General features: G+C 44.3%; 1 protein-coding gene across 1 annotated transcript in view; it reads right to left on the reverse strand.

The window, feature by feature from the left end:
• Positions 1-25,359, reverse strand: part of LOC138246182 (uncharacterized) — a 448,661-nt gene that overhangs the window by 77,981 nt on the left and 345,321 nt on the right. The window contains exon 18 of the mRNA XM_069200506.1: positions 14,993-16,097. Within this exon, the coding sequence (XP_069056607.1) occupies positions 14,993-16,097 (1,105 nt within the window). The remainder of the gene's footprint in view (positions 1-14,992; positions 16,098-25,359) is intronic.

Raw genomic sequence — 25,359 nt, forward strand, 5'->3', positions numbered from 1 at the left:
TTGGTGGTTTCCCTCTCTAGTAGTAGGGACTCCCCCTCTGCCAACCTGACCGACTGCATGAAAGATATTGGGGACTGGATGACCCTGTCGAAACTGAAATTTAATGACAGCAAATCAGAGGTAATGATTATAGGTAATGGCGCCCCTGCCGTCCCTCTGGATATGTACTCTGAGGCTTTTAACAGCCTGCCTCTTCCAATAACACAAGTAAAAAGCTTCGGCTTTCTGCTTGACCCACGCTTAACTATGGAGCCACAAGCTAAAAGAATCTGCTTCGGCTTAATTAGAAGTGTCAGGAAGATTCTTGGACTTCTGACATTCGCTGCCAGAAGAATTCTTGTACAAGCCCTAGTTCTCTCCCACCTGGACTACGGGAACTCTCTATATCTTAGTTCTCCAGATTATGTAATAAAGAGGCTGCAGGTTACGCAGAACGCGGCAGCTAGACTTCTCATGAATACCCCAAGGCATCTTTCCGCTAAACCAGCACTTGCAGCTCTTCATTGGCTCCCGATTAAGCAGCGCATTCAGTTTAAAGCTCTGTGTCTTGTTCACAGAGCCTTACACAATAAGGGTCCCCTTTCCCTTAGAAAACGGATCTTTCTTTACTTGCCCCTTAGACCTCTTAGATCTCGTTCTTCTCGACAGGTTTACATCCAATCGGTCAAGAGATCATGGGCAGGTAATTCGTTCTCCATCAGGGCTGCTCGGCTCTGGAATGCCCTGCCCTTTGAATGCCGTCAGGAATCCTCTGAACTTCTCTTTAGGAGGAAGTTGAAAACCATTCTCTTTCCCAGTTAATCTGCTTCCCCTGGCTCTTCCGACATTCATGGTGTACTTTAGCGCTGGGATGCCCCCGGGTAGCCATGCGCTCTACAAAAATAAACTAAACTAAACTAAACTATGAATCTGCATAGATATGAGAATGCGTAACCTAGTGATCAAACAGTAGCATCATCTAATGCCAATCTTTGAAGACATTACTGTAGAATTCTCTGAGTCAAAGAGGTTTTTCAAAACTGACCTTACCACCAGATACGTCTGCACCCAGACTCTCAACCAATCACCATATTCTCCACGCATGCTGGCCTCTGGAAGTACACCTGGTTTAACTTTGGAATCCCCAGCACAGCCAAAATATTTTAACACAGTCAAAGGGGTTCTGCATGACCTCCCGAATGTACTAAATGTGAGTGATGATATTCTGGTACATGCCCCAACCCTTGATGAACACTTCACTCGCCTCAGAGTTGTATTCACCAGATTCAAGGAGCATGGTCTAATCAAACCCTCCATAGGGAGTAGTGTGACTTTCTAAGGAACATCAGTTTCTTTGGTTACAGATTTTCTGACCGAGGGATTGGACCTGACCCAGACAACGTAAAAGATACTCAGGACGCACCCGCTCCTTTCTCTATGTCAGACGTTGCCAGCTTTCTTGGTATAGTAGCATACTGCAGATCTTTCATGCAAAACTTAGTAGACATCACTGGTCCCCTCAGAGAACTCAAAATGTCTATTAGACACTAGGGGTGGGGAGATGAACAACAGGAGGCCTTCAAGCAGACCATGGCAGCATTATCAGCCGATACAACGCTTGTATATTTTGATCTCAAGAAAGACTCTCAATACTTGTGGATGCCAGCCCCATTGGGCTAGAAGCTATGCTGGCCAAGTGTGAGGAGTGTGGTGAGTGGGCACCAGTTGCTTATGCCAGCCAGACGCTCACACCAACAGAGCAACGCTACTTCCAGGCTGAACAAGAAGCAATCGTCATTCTAAGGGACTGCAGACACTTCTATATTTGATTATACGGACACCCGTTCACCATCTTCATGGATCACAAACTACTGATTCCCTTGTTCCCGGGCACAAAAAATTAATCGCGTGTCTTGCTGATTCGAATGCCACCATGTGAATGGCAAGAAATGGTAGCGCACAATGAATATCACGAGTTAAGCACAAGAAATGAATTGCGCGTCTTGCCAATTCGAATGCCACCATGTGAATGCCAAGAAATGGTAGTGCACAATGAATAACATGTATTTAGCACAAGAAATGAATGGCGCGTCTTGCCGATTCGAATGCTAGCATGCAAATGCCAGAAAAAGCCAAGCGCACATTCACACGCACAAGGTAAAATAATTTATCATGAAAATTAGGCCCAAGAACTCGAAAGCCTTCGAGAACGGGATCGGGGGCCCAGCCCGACCTCCGTCCTACCGCCCTGATCAAGAATCAACAACAAAGTGAAGGGCAAGGCCTGGAAGATCAAAGTAGGCCTCCGGAACAGGAGCTCAGGAAGTTGCTGCTGCACTGCACCGGGACCTCTGAATAGAGAGCACGTGGAGCTGGGCTGGCTCCCTTATATAGAGTCTTGGCCCAGCCCACAACCACACCCAGTCATGCTGCAGAGGAAGCTTCCAGGAAGCCCTGGAAAGGGACCACACCCTGACACACTCTGAAAACCTGCAGCAATACATTGCAAATGAACAGTATTTATAAGCACCTTGAATATAAGTCTTTAGGATTCAACTCTGCAATGCAAAAGGTTAAACAACAGCACATCAGCATAATGCATGAATTACGTTATCTTGGAAGTGTTGTATTTTTGCATTCCAGTCACCCTTAGAGCGCGCACTGCCCTGATGTTGACACACTCCATATACAAGCTTGCTTTCGACAAAAACTGTGCTCCCACTTTGTTCTGTTGTCATGGGCCAGTACACACCCACAGGTGGCATAGGAGGTACTGACACTCCCCTCTGAGCAGGGTGGACTGGAGGCGCCCGATATGGACTTGTATTTCATCAGCACCCAGGCACACTTTGTGCACTACTGCCTATACCCTATACAATATCACCTGCCAATGTGCTTGACCATATGGCCCGGTGCCCACTTCAGATGGCTTTGTATGGCCCCGTCCAGCATGTCAGACACCAGGTGGATACCGGGCATGCATGGTACAGGCGTGTAAATGAGCTGTGGAGAAGAGCGCACCTTGACCATATGTTTGCACAGTCTGTTCCTGTTTTGGGACACCCGCTACTCCTGATGGCCGCTGACGGTGGGACGCATGTGCGTCTGCATCAGATGCGGCTGACCTCCTTATGAGCGGTATACTCGAATGGTACCCTTGTTGCCCACCAGCAGGTGTTTGAGGGTTTTGCAGCTTCTTTCCTGGACACAATGACTTATTATCAGCTCTGAGTGTTACTGAGAGGTTTCTATGACACATTTCTGGCAGCCCCTAGTATGCAGAAAGCTGTGCCGATCTGAGTGACATTTGCTTGCCAGACTTGGTCGGATGACATTGGTGTGGCAATAAGCGAGGAACAATGGATCTACTGCTGCTCCCAGGCTAAAGCCCTATCCCCAAACTACAGGTTGAACTAGATTCACTTTAAATTTCTGCAGAGAATCTATCACACACACCTATGCGTCTGCTGCGAATGGGTCTCATTAATGATACTCGCTGTGGGCGTTGTGTGACACTGCTTTTTCCCCACCTGGCATGGGAATGCCCTGGATATGGGACTACTGGGAAGAAGTATTTAGTGATATGACTAGTATCACAACTCATTCTCCTGAGTGTTCGCCCCTAGTTGTGCTATGTCAAACAGGTTACCTAGGAGGCCCGTCAGTTGGTGGCTATGTTGTTGCTGGTGGCTATGCGTAGGGTGGCAATGTATTGGGGAAGGCAGCAAGTGCCCAGTAGGAGAAAGTGGCTTCAAGATGCTGCTGCTTGCCAGGAGCTGTTAGAGGCCTAGTGGGAACTGATGCCCATCCGCACACGTCCAAAGGACATCTGTGGCCCGTTGGTGAATTACCTCGGACTTCATTTAAACACAATTGAGTATGCATCTGTTCCCTGTGGTACCCTCTCGGATACCAATGTGCTCGACTATATCTCCTCAAGTGGCGCCTTGCCTGACTGCCCTGCCCCTGAGGGCTGATGCCCTGACATTCTATTTTGAGGAGCCTGTTACTACTAAATTCTATTGACTATGTGAAGTATAAATCCCACAGCGTGGCTAACTCGTTTGTTCTTTATTCTCCCTTATTCATCCTGAACCACCTTCATTAACTTCCCTTCCCCCCCCTTATTTTTCCTCTCCCATCTCTTATACTTTCCCAGTGCATTCTTGTGATGTGAAGATTATCGGTTGACCAATTTCCTATTGTATTTGAATCTAGAATGCATATTGTACTGAAGTTCTACTGTACTTGTTTATTGCAAAAGTCAATAAATAAAATTAAAAAAAGGGATCATCAAATAGGAACAAAGTATATTCTATAATGGCAAATCTATTCATAGCATGTAGTGCTGCAGATTCACATGCTATGCACACTGCTTCCATCTAGTTTTGGGCCCGGACTTTGCAACTTGTTTTTCTCAAGGAAGTCTTTTATGGTAAATGTTGTGTGTTATATCTCCTCCTCCTCCTCGAGGCGTTGCCCATGTTAATTGGCTCCTTTGTTAAAGTGTAATGTTTTTCCCTGCTATTCAGGAAGTGCGGATGTAGTTTGCTAAGTTAGCATTTGCTGTTGAACATGCTTAAATGTAAAGTGTAAATATACCATTATCTACTACCTTCCAGGGAGGCGGGAAGATGCATACGATTAGATGCTTACAGGGTAAATAACATAATCCATCTGTAGCATGTGTTGGCTGCAGATACACATGTTATGCCTAGACTATAAAGCAGTACTCCTCTTGCGATGGCTTTAGGCATCAGATGGTGCATTTGCTTGAAACAATGTGCTTAGAACGGTTTGTTCTACTAGTGCTTGTTGTTTGGATTGCACATCCACACAGTGGTGTTTAGTGAAAGTGTGGGGATTTGTCCTTGTTGCCACTTTACAAATGTCTGTTAGAGGCATATTTCCCAAAAAAGCCACAGGTGTTCCATTTTTACTTGTGGAATGACCCCTTGGCATTGTGGGTAGTGTTTGTTTTGCTTTGATGTAGCAAATTTATGTGCATCTACTATCCTTATAGCAATTCCTGCTTTTGAGATGGGATTATCTTTCCTTGGATTTGGAAAAGCAACAAATAGTTGTGTTTTTTTAAATGTTTTAGTTCTTTTCACATAGTACGTAAGAGTGCCATTAACATCTAGCGTATGCATTGTTCTTTCTGCAACCGTTTCTGTGATTATGAAAAAAAAAAACGGTAAATCCAATGTCTGATTTCAGTGGAAAGATGTTATAACTTTTGGCAGAAACTTTGGGTTTGTTCGCTGATAAACCTTGTCTTGGAATACCTGGACTAAGGTTCCTCAATAGTCAGTGCATGTATTTCGTTTACTTTTCTTAGTGATGTAATTGCAAAAGGAAAGCTTCTTTACATATAAAAAATTGTAGCTGGCATTTATGCATAGGTTTTCAATGGTGCAGACATGAATCGTGTCAACACAGTTTTTAAGCTTCATGATGATACAATGTATGTGGTGAAAAGACTCTTTTGAATCCCTCCATAAGTGCTTTTATGGCAGGTATGAGGAAAATAGTTTTTGGTTTTGTAGGTACGCAGCAATTGCTGCTAAGTTCAGCTTTATAGGTATGTATGCTAAATGTGATTTTTGAAGGTGTGACAAGTAACACATTAGTTGTCGTTCAGATGGTGCTGAGGGATTTATGTTGTTTGTAGCACAACAGTGAACAAAGCGTTTCCATTTTGCTGCATAACATGCTCTTGTAGTTGGTCTTTTGGCTTCCTTTAGAATGTCCATGTAGGAAGGTGCCCTTTCTGACAAAGCCACCCCCACTTTTTGCTCACTGGTACTGAGGCTTTTCAGCTGAGATGCACTGGGTCCCTTCTAACCAGGTCCCCAGTGCAAGTGCTCTTTTCCTAAATTGAGGTAAACTGTCTAAATAGCATCTAATTGGCACACACTACAGTACCACTATAAGTCCCTAGTAAATGGAACCTCTGGTACCTAAGGCCTGGGTAGTGGAGAGGGACCCCCTAAGGGCTGCAGCCTGTGAACCCTAAGGGCCCCCCCCGCATACAGCCTGCCATCGTAGACTGCGTGCCATGGTGCAACCAAGAGTGAAAACCCGACATGGCACACACATTGTGTTCAATACCTCAGTCACTGAATTTAAATATATGTAACTCACCGCTAGAGCAGGCCTTAGAGCCCTAAGGCAGGGTGCATTATATCTGATATGAGGACATATCTGAGTGAGCATATATAATCCAGTGATGTCTAATCCAATTACTTTGACACTGCAAGTGAACAGGGAAGCCATCTTAAGGTGTGAGGTGGGCACTCGTCAGTAGGCATGTCACTTCTTTGGGCTAGTCACACCCCTAAGGTGGGCTACCCGAAGTGGACACTCAAGGAAGAGTTCCACTATCCTGGTTTTGGCGGAACTAGGAACTCTGGGACATAGTTATGCTCACTTCCCACAGGGAGTGATCATGTAGAGGGCGTAGTCACCCTAAGGGTAGTCACGCTAAGGATAAGTAGCTCACTGACTACTCCTCTACAGTCCCCTAAACATCCTAAATTCAGTATTTAGGTGGCCCCCTGACACCAGAAGAACAGATTCGTCTGACTCAAGAAGAAGAAGACACAGAAGAGCTGAAGAAGCAAGAATTGCAGATTGCTGGTAGACTTTTGGTGCAAAACCTTGCCGGCCTACCTGCTCCTGTCCTGACAATCATGACATCCCCAACATGTCCTGCAGCTGGGCATCCTCCAAAAGCCTCAGAGGGCCTCCAGCATTTCACCAAGTCATCAGCACCTCCACTGGAGTGGAGGAGTCACTTCTCTGCATTCTGCAGACACCAACTACAACATTCGGCATGCTGAGCTTCTGACCAGCAGCCATCCAGGAAAAGGTCACTAAGCTCCAGCAGGACGAACCTGTCAACCCACCAAGTGAGAAGACCCTGGGACATACCGGAAATGGACTGCACCAGTGCCTGGGTTACCGGAACCCTTGCAGCAAAAAAAGCTTGTTTGGAGTCCATCCAGACGCCAGTGCCAAAACCGAGGGATGGCCATCAAGGAACGGCAGCATCACAGAGGACATCACCAAGAGTAGTTCTGATGCCCTGTTTTGCCTCTCTTCTTGCAGGTCCACCAAAGAACAGTAGGGCCTTGACACAGGAGCACCAATGAAAATGACCTGCTGCACCCGGGCTCCACGGCCCATGTTGACGATTCCAACAGTATCTCTTTGCTCCCAAGCACCTCCTCTGACCAAGCTCCCTGCTGGGAGTTCCCAGACTTGTCCACAATTACCCCCAGGTAGTTCTTCTCTAGGTGCCCCCCCTTGTCACCAGCTGTGCAGTGCGCAAGGCACCTGACTCGACTAGCACCAATGCACCCAGATGTCCCAGGGCAGGTAAAACTGTACTGCTAGTGTCCCTAGTGATCTTACCCCACATAGCACCCTCCAACCTACAGAGAACCCCCAAGAACTGCCTACAAGGACACCCTTGCAGTCTTTAATGACTTTAAAGTTTTCACAGTGTAAAAGCGCGTTTGAGCAAAAGTGTTACTTACTAGCTTAATCAACAATTGCAACAGTAGTTACCCTTGAAGTGTTCTGGTGTTGAAACATTATGAAAAACAAAGTAACTATTTTTCTACACATTGGTCTTGAGTTTCTTCTTGGTTTGTGTCTCATTTATTGACTCTGTGTATTCAACAAATGCTTAGCACTACCCTCTGATAACCCTAACTGCTAGCCTACATTACCACAAAAGAGAGCTTTTGGAAGTATTACTTTTACCCTGTAAACCAATAAGGTAGTACACTACATAGATTGCCAGCTTCCCTCAGTACATACATTCTGGTGGTAATTCTAGGTACCTAATTTCTACTACGTCAGGAGCTAGACTGCGCTGTTGAACATTGAGATGCCTGACTCTCTGCCACACTGGGAGTGAGAAGATCTGGAATGTTCTGAAGCTTCTAGTGATGTACTAGAGAGAGAGCGCCAGCAATTCTGTATATACTATGTTTGTCGTGCCCATGTTGGAGCTATTGTTATCATCTTTAGTGATGTTTGCCTGAGTTTCTCGACCATATTTGGAATGAGTGGCAGAGGTGAAAAAGCGTATGCAAATATCTCCGACCAGTTCAGCAATGGAGCATTGCTTTTGGACTGTGGATGTTGGTCCTGGATGCAACGTTTTGGCATTTTGCATTTTGTTCGGTGGCAAAGAGATCTATTGTTGGAGTCCCCCACTAGTGGAAGTATGTTTGTACGATTTGAGTGTATATTTCCCACTTGTGGACTTGTAATTGTGACCTGCTCAGTAGGTCTGCCTGTGAATTGACAACCCCTGTATGTATTCTGTCAGAAGGTGGATCTTGTGTCTAATGGCCCATTTCCATGTGATTTGTGCTAGTTGGGATAGCTTCAATTAATGTGTCCCTCCTTGGTTCTGGATGTAGTACGTTGCTGTCATATTGTCTGTGCTATGCTGAGTAGGAATGCTTTGAGAGCCAACTGTACAGCTAGTAATTCCAGAACACTGATGCAGAATGTTTGTTGTTGAGCCACCCACTGTCCATGCAGCACAATCTCCTCCATGTGAGCACCCCATCCCATGAGTGATGCATCCTTCATGATTTTCACCTATGGGATTAGGTCCCTGATGGCTCAGCCCTTTTGGGTGTTTTGTATATTCCACCATTGTAGTGCTTGATGGACCTTGAACGTAACCAACACTACATCCTCCATGCTGCCCCCACTTCTGACCATTGTGATGCTAAGCATTCGTATAGGCATTTCAGATGTAGTTGTGCCTGTGGAAATATCTTAATGCAAGAAGCCATCAAAACTCGAAGGGGCATCACCATTTTGACTGGCAGGCGACGATGTCGCTGAAAAGGAGACAGTTGGTTCTAGAGATTAAGAACCCTCTTTGGATTAGGTAAGCTTTTGCTGAGTATGGCTCCAAGGTAAGGTTGTATCTGGAGCTGTTACAGATGGGATTTGGTAGTATTTATGGTAAACCCCAATAAGTGTAAGAGGTTGATAATTGTTTGCCTGTTCTGTAGACATTTTTGTTAGCTGGAACTCTTGATCAGCCAATCATTCAGATAAGGGGAGACATATGTTTTCCCTTCTAAGATGTGCAGCTACTATAGCTAGGCATTTGGTGAACACTTGAGGGGCTGTTTTTACCCCAAATGCTAGTACTTTGAACTAATAGTGACATCCACTTATCACAACCTGGAGAAATTGCGATGTGCCGGATGGACTGGGATATGAAGTAGGTCAAATGCAGTCATGAAGTCGCCTTATTGTAGTAGTGGTGTCACATCTTGAAGTGTCACAATGTGAAAGTGTTTGAAAATTATGTATTGATTGAGTATCGCAAGTCCAGTATAGGACAAAGTGTCCCATCCTTTTTTAATATTACGAAGTATAGTGAGTACACTACTCACCCTAGGTGTTTGATTGGACAGGTCTAGGGCCCTTTTATTTGTAATAATGTTTTTACTAGTTCCTTCAGCTGGTGTAGATGCTGCGGATTTAGTATGTGTTTTCTTGTTGGGATATTTGGAGGTTGTTGTTTCAGCTCCAGACAATATCCCTAGGTGATGATGTCTAACACCCATTGGTCTGATGTTACCTCTGGCCATCTGATGGAAGTGTTGTAGCCTTCCCTCCAAAAGGTGTTTTGTGACTGAAGGAATTATTGGTGAATCACTGTTTGGTGGTAGATGCTCCCTTTGTGGGTGTTGTTCCTCTACATTTTCCTCTTGATTTGTTGCACTTCTGTAATACCCCTTCCTTGCTTGCTGGTGGTATTGCTTTTGTTGGTGTTGATAGCTTGAGGTCTCTGGTGTGGTATTTTTGGATGCCACTCTCCTTTCATAATGCCAAAAGGGCTGTTGCTTTTGCATAGTGGACTGCAAGGCCCCCATTGATTTGGCTGTTTCTTTGTCTTTGTAATATTCTCCAGTTGTGTGTCAACCTCTGGGCTGAAGAGATGCTCACCATCAAAAGAAATGTTCAGAATGTGCTTTTGCACTTCTGGCATAAAGCTCAATATGTGGAGCCATGCATTACAGTATTAAGCATTACTGAAAAATTACTGCATTGTGCTGGGTGTCTTCACTGTCTAGGGCACATAAAATGCATGCATTTCAGATCCGTCTCCCTTTAGCAACCAGATTTCCCCCTTTTTTTCTTGTATTGTTCTGGGAGATGTTGTTTTAAGTGCTGCATCTCATCCCAGGTAGCCATATTGTAAGGTAACACTAGCCCAAAAGAATTTCCGATTTGCCTGTGGTTGGCATGCCCTGTAGCCACCCTTTTGCCTGCAGCATTGATGCGTTTAATTTATGGAAGTGGAGTTTCTCCATACCTTATGATGCTGTTCTCTTCCGAGCTCTGGTGACAACTAGGGAGTCTGCAGTAGGGTGTCCCCTGATGTATATAGGGTCTGATATAAAAAGTCTATATTTACGTTACGTTAGCATCCTCAATTTGACTGGGTCTTTAAAGATGTCCTCTGAGACATTTAATATGGAGCCTATCATAGGTAGATATTGAACTGTATGTTCAGTTTTGGAAAGTGTTTCCACCAAAAAGTCAGTTTCCTCCTCTGTGGTCTGCATAAGGAGCTTATGGTATTCCGCAGCACTTGGTATGACACAATGATATGAGGAGATGTCATCCGTTGGAGAAGTTTTAGTTGGGATTAGTGACTATGTCTTATCTGGAAGGACCATTGCATAGTCATCCCAAAAGTCTGGAGTGATTTTTATATCCCTTTGAGAGCCTGAGTCATACTCCTGAAGCTCAGGGCTTTACCCCTCCTCCTCTTCATGTGTAGGGGAAAGGTGACCTTGAGTAAGGGGACAGTGGTTGGCTGAATGACATGGGACTTGTGGCCCCATGATCGGAAGCCTCTCTTCCAGGTAGTGATTGTGGGACCTCTAAAACTTGACTCTTGTATTTTGGATGAGTGCTTATGTTGCCGTTTCTACATATATTTACATAGTTCTTCAAAAACATTGCCTTCTTTGTCTTGCTGCAAGTGTTTTTGTGTTGTTTTGGCCTGCTTCTCTGGCACTGTTAGTGTGGCCGAGGAAGGCACCTGTGTTTTGGTGGTGAATGTAACCAGGTTTTTCTTTGGCGTTGAAGACTGACCAAGGTTTGTCTGAGCTGATGGTTGTTTGGTTTCCGAATGGCTCGACAATTAGTGTTTTTTAGGATCCGGTTGCTTCTCCAGCGGTGTTGTGTGTAATTTCTTCGGTGCCAATGCAAGGATCGATGTCAAAGCCTGCTTCGGTACTGATGCCAGTCTGGTGTCGGCTCCACCCCTGTCTATAGGTCTTGTCGCCCAATGGGCATCGAGTCTCCTCTCATCCCATCTTCGTTCTAGGCCCCGACCCAGGTACCGGAGTCTGGTGCGTAGTTTGTTCGATTTGCACGTTCGACCCTTCTTCCCCACTGGATTAGTCAGAGGCGTCATAGTGGGGGTTGGTGATGATGTAACTGAACGGGTGTGATATCGACGTCCAACTTACCCAACAGCCATGTCAACCCTAATTTGCACCGAATGCAATACTCATGATGTCTCCCTGCAGGAGACAGATGCAATTAGCAATAAATAATCTTAAAGGTCAGATTACATGCAACATTACCATTGGTTACCATGGTTTCCATGGCTGCTAGATGTTAATATATGGTAACGGGATTTGCCCAAAGGCAATCATAACTTCACTTCAATCTTGTTTTGCCAATGACTTTTTTTAAAAGTATGTACTCCATCCAATTTTTCTGAAAATATACCCTTTGCTGAATGCAGTCCACAGTGGGGGATGGCTACAGGGTCTGGCCTAGTCTCTAACTCAGTGAATTTCTATGGTTTTGTACGTTTCAAATGTGAGCCAAACTATGAAGTCCCAATAACCTTTGTTTTTTCAGTGAATTTCTATGGTTTTTCAAATTATATTTCCTACAGTAACATCCTTGTATCTTTTGCTCTTTTCAGAGAATTTCTATGTTTTTTTAACGTATAGTCATTTTCATGACTATACTTTAATATAACTACCGTCACACACTGCCTTTGGCCTGTGCACGGCGGCGGTTGGCCACAGGTCAGACCCTGAGGCGAACTACCTAAAAGCACACAACCTTGCATCGTACACAGCCTTCACCCATGCACAGCAGGGATTGCCCGCAAGGCCTGGCCTTCAGCCAGACCCTGCAGCCAAACCCCCCTAACCAACCAACCCTACATTGAGCACAGACCTTTAGCATGCATGGCAAGAGTTGGCTGCAGCTTGTCTCCCTGGGTGTGAGAATAGATGTGAGAGGGTATATCTGGGGATGAGAGTGGCTGTGTCTGTCTGGGTGTGAGACTGCATACATCATTGTCTTAGTGGGTGTGTTAGTGTGTGTGCAGGTCTGTGAGTGGGTGCATGAGGCTATCAGTGGGTCTGTGAGTGGGTGGTGGGTGTGTGAGGGTCTGTGAATGGGTGCATGAGGCTGTGAATGGTCTGCACAAGGGTCTGAGTGGGTGTGTGAATGGGTCTTTGAGTGGATGTGTAAGGGTCTCAGTGGGTGTGTGAGTGGAAGAAAAAGATTGAAAAAGAAAGTGAGAGAGATAACGTGACTTTGATGTATGATACCCTTAGAATGAGATATTTCTGGTCAAATTGAAAAGAATAATATCTTTGTCAATTAAAAAGAGTGGAATCGCCTTTCAGTTTGAACCTTCAACTTTTAAAGTTTAAACAAAATTGAAGGAGGGAAATTATCACTGACACACCTGGAGTAGAACCCTCATCTGTCAGTGTGAGGGTCTGAGAACTTAACCATTAGGCCATAAGTGACTCCTTATTATGCTTTGTCCATACATAACTATGACGGTCAGCCGACACTTCGAGAGGAAAGAGACATGAATGTTCCATTACTAGGAAAGTTTAACATTCTCCTCACCCACGCTCACAAAGCACTGCACAACACCGGACCAGAATACCTCAACAGACGACTCTCCTTCTACACCCCGAACCGGTATCTCCGCTTCACCGACCTCACCCTCGCAACCGTCCCAAGCGTCCGCAGAACTACAACCGGCGGTAGATCATTCTTGCACCTCACGCCAAAACATGGAACACTCTTCCCACCCACCTGCGCCAGACCAAAGACCTCCTTACCTTCAGGAAACTTCTCAAGAGCTGGCTGTTCGAGCAGTAGCACCACCCCCCTGCCCCACCTCCTCAGCGCCTTGAGACCCTCACGGGTGAGTAGTGTGCTTTACAAATTATTGATTGATTGAAAAGTCTATAGACTAGTAAATAAACAGACCCAGTGCCTTGAGCTACTAGGATTTGAACCATAAAACATAATGAGTGACAGTCCAAGAGCTTTACCAGTAGATAAGAAGAGACTCAGTTCTTCTTTGCATCAAAACTTAACTATAGACAGATCTTGCTAGTCTAATTCTTTGAAGTCATTGCATGGAGAGATCATGCAATGACAATCTCTCTCCCATCCTGTTATGGGGGTGGGGAAGAACGTGGAGGAAGCGAGGGAGAGAGAGCGAGAGCGAGGAAGAGCGAGAGAGAGGGAGAGAGAGAGAGAGAGGAAGTGAGAGCAAGAGGAAGAGAGAGAGAGAGAGAGAGATTTTTTCTGAGTGTGAGTGTGTAACAGGTTCATGGAGGGAGCCTCAAGGCCCCTGCGGTCCTAGCCGGCTCCCCGCATCCTGAAGGAGCCGCCGTTGCTCCCAGAAGCAGGGAGCTGCTTTTAATAGCCGCTCCCTGCTTGCGGGAGCAATATTTTCATCTGTCTTCCATGCGTGCAGGGTGGGGCGCGTGACACCCTGCACTCAGTAGCATAAAAGCCCCGGTGAGGTGGTGGTCCCTGGGTCTGCGCGGGAGGGGACCGCCCTACCGCATCAAATTAGCAATGCCCCTGGGACTTAGCTCACCTGAGGGCTTCAGAGTAAAAAAGCGCTGGAGCCCTTTGGTGTAATTCCGTCCAGTGGCTCGGGCTGTAGCCTTGTTCAAAGCTCCTATGGGAATTAATAACGGAAACACAACTTTTTTGACCTTCTCTTCTTCTCTGCCCCCGCTTGACAGATCACCCTGAAACTATCCATGCGCAACAAGAATCACTGGAGCATTTTTGGGGAGAATGCCAAGAAGATTCGTCAAATGGTGCCAAAGATATAGGCCAGTCAAAAAACGCTTTTTCTATGGAAACATGGTCCAAAATATAACTACCTAGTGGCAACCGCCACTAGAGAATGCACACATATGTATGTATACATAGAGAGAAATTGATTCAAGGGGGTCAGCACTCGTCATAATTCTCTTTCTGTCTGGAGCTCATGGGGCAGTGGAGGACATTTCTAGGACCTCTAATGAGGGTCAAAGGTACTGCTTGGGATGGATAAAACACTTGTACCTGGCTTAAGAGCTATATCTAATAACACCCTGTGCTACTGGAGCTTTGTGAAAGTCTTTTCAAGCGTTTGCATCTGACTCAAGAGGGACATCTAGAAATTGCACCTTTCAGAGAGGCAAGACATAGTGGCTTTGCCAATGGTTGTTTATTGTTAGCTTTGCAATTGCCTCGCTGAGCCAACATCTCTCAATGCAGCATTTATGGGAAAATACTGTGTCACCATGCTATGACCACTGTACCATAGAAGAACATTCATCATTTGTGGTGATGTCACCTCAAGATCAATCTCGTTGAATAAATCAATACATAAAGCATTCTGCTATTTTAGGGTGCTCCTGTTTTCAGGAAATACGTTTTAAATTGGTTGCCCAAGTAGCAACATTTTGTGGAAAACAGTTTTAGCAATATGTCCCTTTCAAAACTGCAAAACCTTTGTTTTGTGTGTCCTCATCTGAAATGGAATTAAGAGGCCAAATAACTGTTAGACATGCACTATGAAAACAAGTAACATAATATAACACTTAGAATTGTTTTGTTGTATATACTATGTAATTTCTATAGGAGTACTACAAAAAGGAGTATTTCAGCATACCTTTGATGTGACCTCAGATGATTCATACATGCCTGCACCATGTGTTGCTTCATTGGTCTCCAGGAGCTGCACAGATTCTCCACATTCCAGCTCCATGAATTCCTTGCTGAGAATCAAATGCAGGCTTTGGTAAAGATAGGGTATAGGGCCTACTTTGTTCACAAACTTTCGCTGTTGTTCCCTCAGAGTATTATAGATGCTGTCCTCTGTATTGCATTTACTGCTGTCCTCCTGCACCCAGTACTTCCTCCGCAGATGCCAGACATCGTAGTAATACTGAAAGATGTCCACCGGGCAGAAGGCCACCAGGTCGTTCAAAGAATGACTATAAAGGGATGCAGAGTGGGTATGAGCTAGAGTTAACAGGGAGTCCTTAATCCGTGCTTGCACATTGGCGTCAAGGTGTGATACCTTCTGGTAAAGCATCTTCAAGACGGACTTGGTGCAGTAGCTAACTTTGGCATAGGGAACCAATTTTTCCAGGTCAAGACCATCCTGAATCTCAGGGCTCACAGTTATCTGATTCACCTGCATGTTTATCTTGGGGATACTTTGCAAGATTGACACCAAAGTGAACAGCAGGCTATCGGACGTGCCCTCCTTTGTAATACAATATGCACAAACTCGCCAGCGTGAGCAGTCATCACACAACACTGTGTACAAATCAAAACCTGCAATGAAATTCGACAGAACCTCCACGTAGAGGTGAATAGGCACATTTTGTGCAATTTCTTGCATGGTAGAGGTCATTATAAAGAGATCCTTCACAGTACCTTTGTCTTCCACAAACACCAACTTGATTTTCACAAAAGGGTCAGCCTCTAGGAGGGACTTCAGCTCTGCTACAAGTTTTGATATTTCTTCATATGGTTGTAACCTATAACGCAAGAGTTTCTTGATATCATTTAGTTCCAGAAACTTCCGGGAGATGTCATTGGCGACTCTGATGGAAAGTTCCACCAGGGCTACCTGCTTTTTCTTCTTCATTTTCCAATGGAGGGAGACACACTGAGGCTCATGGTTATGCTGCAGAACTGTTTTAATGACTATCAGTCTGTCTTGTTGGAGACCCAAACTCAGCCTTATGAATGCTGGGCAACTCCATCTGAAGAAGAAGAAAAATAATTAATGTCAGTCTGTATTCTCATGGTTTCATGCTAAACGATTCTGTGAAGAAATAAACCATTCTAACACCCAAAAGGCTAAACAGTATGTTCAGCATTTTCCCCCAGAAATTCAGGGGAGCGTTTTTTGTTGTGAACTTTGCATGGAAAAAATAAGAGCAGTGCATTCCAAATTGATCACACACAAAGTATTATAGATTGTAATAAGTTAATTGTCTTGCAGTAAGGAAAACTTCAAAAAGGTTTTGCAGTTCACCCCGTTCATTAAAACATCTCCACATCATACAGATTTTGGGAATGCAAAGTGGCACTCAAGAGACTGATAGTTCTGGCACACTATGGCTACTGTGTTCATTGTTCCCTCTGTAGATCTTAGGTCTTCAGGTGCATTCACACATTTTAGCTCGTAACCCCGCCCTAATCATCTGCTACATTTTATCACTGTGAAAATGATAGCATTGCCCACCTACAAACTCAGACTACTCTCCCCACACATTAATATTCTGTGCTAGCTTTAGAATGGTATCACAGCTACCCACTGTTTCAATAGTATCCATTTCTGTATATATTTTCATTTTTTTAAGAGAATGCAAAACAGATTTATTTTGTCAGTATGTAGAGTGGGAAACACATGCATGCTGATCCCATGCTGCTCCAAATCTACTGTGTGTGCACATCTCCAAGAAAATGATAGAAAACTGCACAGAATGTAGGTATCGCCTGGACAGAAGCTTTGCCTTGCAGAAGGACTCGCTATTCTTGACACCCGATTTCAGTTGAGAAGGACAACATGTGCGAATGTAGCCAGGGGCCTCTCACAATACTCGCAGATGGTGGCAGCCATCTCGTACACTTGTATTATAATTTCCTCGTGGGCAAAAGTAACCTTGCCATAACGTCATGATACAAGCTATGTGTAAGTTAGGAGTCTTTGTAACCAGTATTTCTCATGCATGAACAACATCTTGAAACCTGAGAATTACACCTTGCACTCTATTCGTATGAGGATACAGACTTACACTTTTTTTTCTATAAATTGTCGATTATGGTTACAAACTTGTATTTACACTTGCCATTTTCTAGGAAATGTCATTCCCTGGGCAATGCTTTCATATTTTGCACCTTGAAAAACAAATCTGCTGTCTGGATAAGAACCCATATTTTGCACTTTGTTAGTTTCGCAAAGAGTCATTAAATAGGATTACGAACTACATTTCACACTTATTTAGTTTACGAAGAGCTATTGAACTCAATGTTCATTTACAGCACTTCAAGAATAGAACCCAGTGGAATTTATTAGAAATAACATACAATTGTCTTTGTGTTTAGGCAAACCATATAATAGTAAATAATTTTCAAGTTACATCTATGACTAATTGTTCTTAATATAATCGGATCTATAGAAAGCTACTGCTTACTATTTGTTAGATCCGACAACCCTAAGGTGGTCTTCCACCAACTTAGTTCCTGCCTCCCTCCATTTTTCTGATCTCATTTTTGCTGGTTTTAGGACTCTGTGCACTTTACCACTGCTGACCAGTGCTAAAGTGCTTGTGCTCTCTCTTCCCCTAAACATGGTAACATTGGCTCATACCCAATTGGCAAATTTATTTTGATCTTTAAGTCCCTAGTAATGTCAACTAGAAGTGCCCAGGGCCTGTAAATTAGATACTGCTAGTGGGCCTACAGCACTGATTGTGCCACCCACCTAAGTAGCCACCTAACCATGCCCCGGGTCTGCCAGTGCTAAGCCCCTGTGTGCCGTTACACTGCTACTTCGACTAAGCTTTTGAAAGTTGTTGCCAAGCCTTAAATTCCCCTTTTCTTCCATATAGGTCACCCCTATGGTATGCCCTAGGTAACAATAGGGCAGGGTGCAATGTAAGTAAAAGTCAGGAAATGTACTTTTAGGTGCTACCTGTGCTGGTAGTGAAGAAAAAAAAACAAAGTCGTTTTTCACTACTATGAAGCCTGCTTCTCTCATAGGCCAGCATTAGAGATTCCCTTGTAAGTATTTAAGTTGTAATGTATGATCTGAGATGAACAGACTTGTCATATTTGGTATGTTTGGAATGGTAGTAAGAAACCCTACTTAATGGTAAAGTTGGATTTTACATTACTATTGCAGAAATGAGACTTTTAGAAAGTAGGCATTTCCCTGCCCTTGCTGCCATCTGTGCCTTACAGCCTCTCTCCTGTCCACGTCTGGTCAGTGCTGGTCGGCAACTCCCCTTGTGCATTCCACTGAGACAGTCAAACACAGGACACTCATCTGCATACAGATGGGTCTCCCTGGGCAGGAAGGGTGAAGGGGCTCTTTCTCTTACACTACCTTAGGGGGGACTTACATGTAGTAAAAGGGAAGGTTTGGGCCTGTCAAGTGACTGCACTTGCCAGGTCGAAATGGCAGTTTAAAACTGCCCACACAGATACTGCAGTGACAGGTCTGAGACATGTCTACATGTCATGTGGGTGGCACAATCAGTGCTACAGGCCCACTAGTAGCATCTCATTCACATGCCCTGTGCACACATGGTGAATTCTACTAGGGACCTACTAGTAAATCAAATATGCTAATAATGGATAAACCGATCACCAATACTTTTTAGACAGAGAGCACTTGCACTTTAGCACTGGTCAGCAACGGGAAAGCGCTCAGAGTCCTAAAGACAACAAAACAGGTCAGAACAAATGGCAGAAAGAAGGCAAAACGTGATGGCCTGCTGATGGGCCATCAGTATATGCAGGACACACCTCAGCCCCCTTTGTGTGACTGTTTAGAGTGAACGCACAAACAACCCAACTGTCATCCTGACCCAGACGTGTATTCCACAGCCAGGCAGAGGTGCACAATGGTGCGCTCTAAGTGGCTAGGTTTTGCCCAGACGTGGGTCCCTTGCTCGCTGAGCCACTTGGATGCAAGCTAGCCTGGCTGATGAGGGGCGATACCACAAAACCGGTCCCAGGATGTTTGTTTCTGGTCCAGGGTGGACCTGGCTTGGCAGTTCGGGCTAGGCTGTTCCCATGAGGAGCAGGGTCAAGACTGATTTGCAAATGGCTGGGTCCAAATTGAGGTGATGTGCTGAGCAAAATAACAATGGATTAAACTCAGATCTGTGACTGGGGTGAGTGAGTGAAAAGTTTCATCACTCCGTCCATCATTTTATTTTGTGATGTTGCTATTTGCGCCCTAAGTTGCTAGGGTATGCCCAGACGTGGGTCCCTGGCTCGCTGGGCCATGTGGATTCAAGCTAGCCTGGCTGGTGAGGATTGATACCCTGAAACCGGTCCTGGGATGCTTGTTTCTGGTCCAAGGAGGACTTGGCTTGGCCGTTCAGGTTGGACTGTTCTCATAGGAAGCGAGGTCAAGACTGATTTGCATGTGGCTCGGTCCAAACTGGGGTGACGTGGCAAGCAAAATAACAATAGATTAAACCCAGACAGTGACTGGGGGTGAGTGTTTCAAAAGTTTCAACACTCTGTCCATCATTTTATTTTGTGATGTTGCTTAGCAAGAAAAAACACACTTTCTAAAAGTGGCATTTTCAAACTTACAATCCAAAAAACAACTTCACCAAAAGAAGTATTTTTAAATTGTGAGTTCAGAGACCCTGATCTCCATCTCTCTAGTTGCTCCCAATGGGAAATTACATTCAAAAGATATTTCAAGGCAATGTTACCCTATGGGAGTAATAGGACTTGCAATAGTGAAAACAAATTTAGCAGTATTTCAATATAAGGACATGCGTAGAACACACCAGTACATGGCCTACCTTTTAAATACACTGCACCTGCCTGTAGGGCTTTCTTGGGCCCACCTTAGGGGTAGCTTACATGTAGTAAAAGGGAAGGTTTGGGCCTGGCAAGGGGGTGCACTTGCCAGGTCGAAACAGCAGTTTAAAACTGGCCACACAGACACTCAGATACTACAGTGGCAGGTCTGAGACATGTTTACAGGTCAGGTGGGTGGCACATTAAGTGCTGCTAGCCCACTAGTAGCATTTGATTCACAGGCCCTGGGCACACAAGGTGCACTATATTAGGGACTTACTAGTAAATCAAGTATGCCAATCATTGATAAATCAATCACCAGTACAATTTACTGAGAGCCCGTGCACTTTAGCACTGGTCAGCAGTGGTAATATGCCCAGAGTTCTAAAGCCAAAAAAACATTTCAGAAAAAAATCAGAGGAAGAAGGCAAAACGTTCGGGATAACACTGCAAAAAGAGCAAGGTCCAACAAGTTTCAACACTAGTCTTAATGTGCTTATCAAGAGAGGAGCGACCAACTCGCTGCTCAGAGACTCTAGCTGCCAAATTTGCTTTTTATAGGATAGACCAGCATGATGGATGGGACAGGCGTGGGCTATTTCCTCTTCCAATAATGAATGGTTGCAAGAAATGGACCTCATTCATGGTGGCATCTACACCGGCTCACTAGAAGCTACACAAAGTTTTCAGCAGCACACCAAATGTAAGTAAGTCTAGATCATTTTCTCTGTTCGACACACATGTTGGCATGGCACAGACACTATGGAAAGCTCTTTAGGCTACTATACGTGTCACACAGATAGCAGTGTCTTCTAAAAGCAACAGTGAGCACTGAGATAAGAGACAACACTTAAAAGAGAAAATACTAACGCTCAAAGAACAGTATATGCAGACAAGATACCGTACAATATGGCACATGGGGCCCAGCTCAAAGCCCTTGATATTGACACGGCATAGTATGCTATACCTAGGATTTAACAAAAAATAATATAATTGGGGGTGATAGGGCCTGAGTAGCGCAGAACCACATAACCATGAAAACATTGTCAAGCGAGTTAACACAGCCTCATCATAATTTCAATACACAACACCCAGCTCATCCTCTGACTCATCAATGACGACTCCACCACCAGGACCACTTTAAGGTGCTACCCCTACTCACAAGGCACACTGTGACACAAGCCCTCATCTGCAGCCGACTGGATTATGGCAACTCCCTCTACATAGCGGGGTTCAAAATATCTACTCGACTACTCACGAGTTTTATTTTATGAGGTCGAGCTATTTTTAGATTCCACTCAACTCTTCTGGCGAGTGGACAAAGTACAGGTGTTCTGTCCAGTTAGAAACTGAATTAGCAATAAAGATGCCTTTAAATCGTATTCTTGTCACATTTGCTCTGTGTTCAGAAACAGAAATCAAAAGTCAGTTTGTCTTCTTGCAATGCAAATACTTCTCCTTGTGACTGCAGAGTCCCAGGATTTTATAGGGTGAACTGACCGACCTATGTGAAATGAAAAGCCTTTGGCATCAGGTTTTTCCTAACACACAGCATTTATACAACTAAGTCAACTTTACAAACATTTCAAAATATATTTCAGTAGCTGGGAGATGAAAAAAATATTTTAATAGAATGAACAAAAATAACACTTTACTTGGTGATGTGCAAATGATAAACGTTTTCTGAAACCCAATTTTCCCAGGTTATTGTTAGTACACTATATAGTTTTGTCAGTAAGGCTGCAAGTTAGTGGGAAGGTTTTTGGAGATTTCTTGGAAATGTACTATCTGTAAATGACAGTGCGCTACCACATCATGCTTCAGTATGAAAATGTCACTTACCCAGTGTACATCTGTTCGTGGCATCAGTCGCAGTAGATTCGCATGTTTTGCAATAGCTCGCCATCTGGTGTTGGGCCGGAGTGTTACAAGTTGTTTTTCTTCGAAGAAGTCTTTCGAGTCACGGGACCGAGTGACTCCTCCTTTTGTCTCCATTGCGCATGGGCGTCGACTCCATCTTCGATTGTTTTTCCCCGCAGAGGGTGAGGTAGGAGTTGAATTGTAGTAATAGTGCCCATGCAATGGAGTGACTAAGTATGCACCTATTTAAGGTTGAGATGATACATATACAAATAGTTGAAGGTAACTTCCAAACTGCTACAGGCTCCCGGGGAGGCGGGTGGGCACATGCGAATCTACTGCGACTGATGCCACGAACAGATGTACACTGGGTAAGTGACATTTTCAGTTCGATGGCATCTGTCGCTGTAGATACGCATGTTTTGCATAGACTAGTAAGCAGTTATCTCCCCAAAAGCGGTGGATCAGCCTGTAGGAGTGGAAGTAGTCTGAAATAATGTTCTTAATACGGCTTGACCTACTGTGGCTTGTTGTGCGGATAACACGTCTACACAGTAGTGCTTGGTGAATGTGTGAGGCGTAGACCATGTGGCTGCCTTACATATTTCTTGCATTGGGATGTTTCCTAGAAAGGCCATGGTAGCACCTTTCTTTCTGGTTGAGTGTGCCCTTGGTGTAATGGGCAGCTGTCGTTTAGCTTTAAGGTAGCAGATTTGGATGCATTTAACTATCCATCTGGCTATACCTTGTTTTGATATTGGGTTTCCTGCATGAGGTTTTTGAAATGCAATAAATAGTTGTTTAGTCTTTCTGATGTTCTTTGTTCTGTCAATGTAATACATCAATGCTCTTTTGACATCTAATGTATGTAGTGCCCTTTCTGCTACGGTATCTGGCTGTGGAAAGAACACTGGAAGTTCCACTGTTTGATTTAGATGGAACGGTGAAATAACCTTTGGCAAAAATTTAGGATTGGTCCTTAGGACGACCTTATTCTTGTGTAGTTGTATAAAAGGTTCCTGTATTGTAAACGCCTGAATCTCGCTTACTCTTCTTAGGGAAGTAATGGCGATGAGAAATGCCACCTTCCAGGTTAGGAACTGTATTTCGCAGGAGTGCATGGGTTCAAAAGGTGGACCCATAAGTCTAGTTAGGACAACATTTAGGTTCCATGAAGGAACAGGTGGTGTTCTTGGTGGTATAATTCTCCTAAGGCCCTCCATGAATGCTTTAATGACTGGTATCTTATATAGGGAAGTTGAATAGGTAGTCTGCAGGTATGCAGATATTGCTGCAAGGTGTATTTTAATGGAAGAGAAAGCCAGGTTAGATTTTTGTAAGTGAAGCAAGTAACCCACTACATGTTCTGGAGTTGTGTGTAATGGTTGTATTTGATTAATATGGCAGTAGCAAACAAACCTCTTCCATTTACTTGCATAGCAGTGCCTGGTGGATGGCCTTCTGGCTTGTTTTATGACTTCCATACATTCTTGGGTAAGTTGTAAGTGCCCGAATTCTAGGATTTCAGGAGCCAGATTGCTAGATTCAGCGATGCTGGATCTGGGTGTCTGATCTTTTGGTTGTGTTGTGTCAACAGATCTGGCCTGTTGGGCAATTTGATGCAGGGTACTACTGATAGGTCTAGCAGCGTTGTGTACCAGGGTTGCCTTGCCCAAGTTGGTGCTATTAATATGAGTTTGAGTTTGTTTTGACTGAGTTTGTTTACCAGGTAAGGAAGGAGAGGGAGAGGAGGAAAAGCGTAAGCAAATATCCCTGACCAGTTCATCCATAGGGCATTGCCTTGGGACTGTTTGTGTGGGTATCTGGATGCGAAGTTTTGGCATTTGGCGTTCTCCTTTGTCGCAAACAAGTCTATCTGAGGTGTTCCCCAGAGTTTGAAATAAGTGTTCAGAATTTGGGGGTGAATTTCCCATTCGTGGACCTGTTGGTGATCTCGAGAGAGATTGTCTGCGAGTTGATTTTGGATCCCTGGTATAAATTGTGCTATTAGGCGAATTTGGTTGTGAATTGCCCAACGCCAAATCTTTTGTGCTAGCAGGCTTAGCTGCGTGGAGTGCGTCCCCCCTTGCTTGTTTAGATAATACATTGTTGTCATGTTGTCTGTTTTGACGAGAATGTATTTGTGAACTATTATTGGTTGGAAAGCTTTTAGTGCTTGAAAAACTGCTAGAAGTTCTAGGTGATTTATATGCAGTTTTGTTTGATGTACGTTCCATTGTCCTTGTATGCTGTGTTGATCGAGGTGTGCTCCCCACCCTGTCATGGAAGCATCTGTTGTTATTACGTATTGTGGCACTGGGTCTTGGAAAGGCCGCCCTTTGTTTAAATTTATGTTGTTCCACCACAGAAGCGAGAGGTAAGTTTGGCGGTCTATTAACACCAGATCTAGAAGGTGACCCTGTGCTTGTGACCATTGTGATGCTAGGCACTGTTGTAAGGGCCTCATGTGCAGTCTTGCGTTTGGGACAATGGCTATGCATGAAGACATCATGCCTAGGAGTTGTAGTACCATCTTTGCTTGTATCCTTTGTGTTGGATACATGCGTTGTATGATGGTGTTGAAATTTTGAATTCTTTGTGGACTTGGAGTGGCTACTCCTTTCGATGTGTCTATTATGGCTCCTAGGTATTGTTGTACCTTGCGCGGCAGAATTTTGGATTTTGTGAAGTTGACGGTGAACCCTAGTTTGAAGAGGGTTTGTATGATATGATTTGTGTGATTTGAGCACGCTATTAACGAATGGGCCTTGATTAGCCAGTCGTCTAGATATGGGAACACATGTATTTGCTGCCTTCTTATATGTGCAGCGACTACCGCTAGACATTTGGTAAAGACTCTTGGTGCGGTTGTTAATCCGAAAGGCAGTACCTTGAATTGGTAATGTATTCCCTTGAATACAAACCTTCGGTATTTCCTGTGCGATGGGTGTATTGGTATATGGAAATAAGCATCCTTGAGGTCTAAAGTTGCCATGTAGTCGTGTAGTTTTAGCAATGGCAATACTTCTTGTAGTGTGACCATGTGAAAGTGGTCTGATTTGATGAAAGTGTTCACTACTCTGAGGTCTAGGATTGGTCTCAGCGTTTTGTCCTTCTTTGGTATCAGAAAGTACAGTGAGTAAACTCCTGTGTTTATTTGTGTGTTTGGCACTAATTCGATTGCATTCTTTTGCAATAGTGCCTGCACTTCTATCTCCAGGAGATTGGAATGATGTTTTGTCAAATTTTGTGCTTTTGGTGGTATGTTTGGAGGGAATTGTAGAAATTCTATGCAATAACCATGTTGGATAATTGCTAGAACCCAAGTGTCTGTAGTGATTTCCTCCCATGCTTTGTAATAATGACTTATTCTTCCCCCCACTGGTGTTGTGTGGAGGGGGTGAGTGACATGTGAGTCACTGTTTAGTAGTAGGGGTTTTGGGGCTCTGAAATCTTCCTCTATTCCTAGGGAATTGCCCTCCTCTATATTGTCCCCGAAAACCTCCTCTATACTGTCCCTGGTAACTGGACGGTGTTGCTTGTGAGGTGCTGGCTTGTGTGCTCTGACCCCGAAACCCCCCTCTAAAGGGTGTTTTACGGAATGTGCTGTAA

The sequence above is a fragment of the Pleurodeles waltl genome, chromosome 7 (assembly GCF_031143425.1).
Source record: "Pleurodeles waltl isolate 20211129_DDA chromosome 7, aPleWal1.hap1.20221129, whole genome shotgun sequence".
NCBI classification, from domain to species: domain Eukaryota; kingdom Metazoa; phylum Chordata; class Amphibia; order Caudata; family Salamandridae; genus Pleurodeles; species Pleurodeles waltl.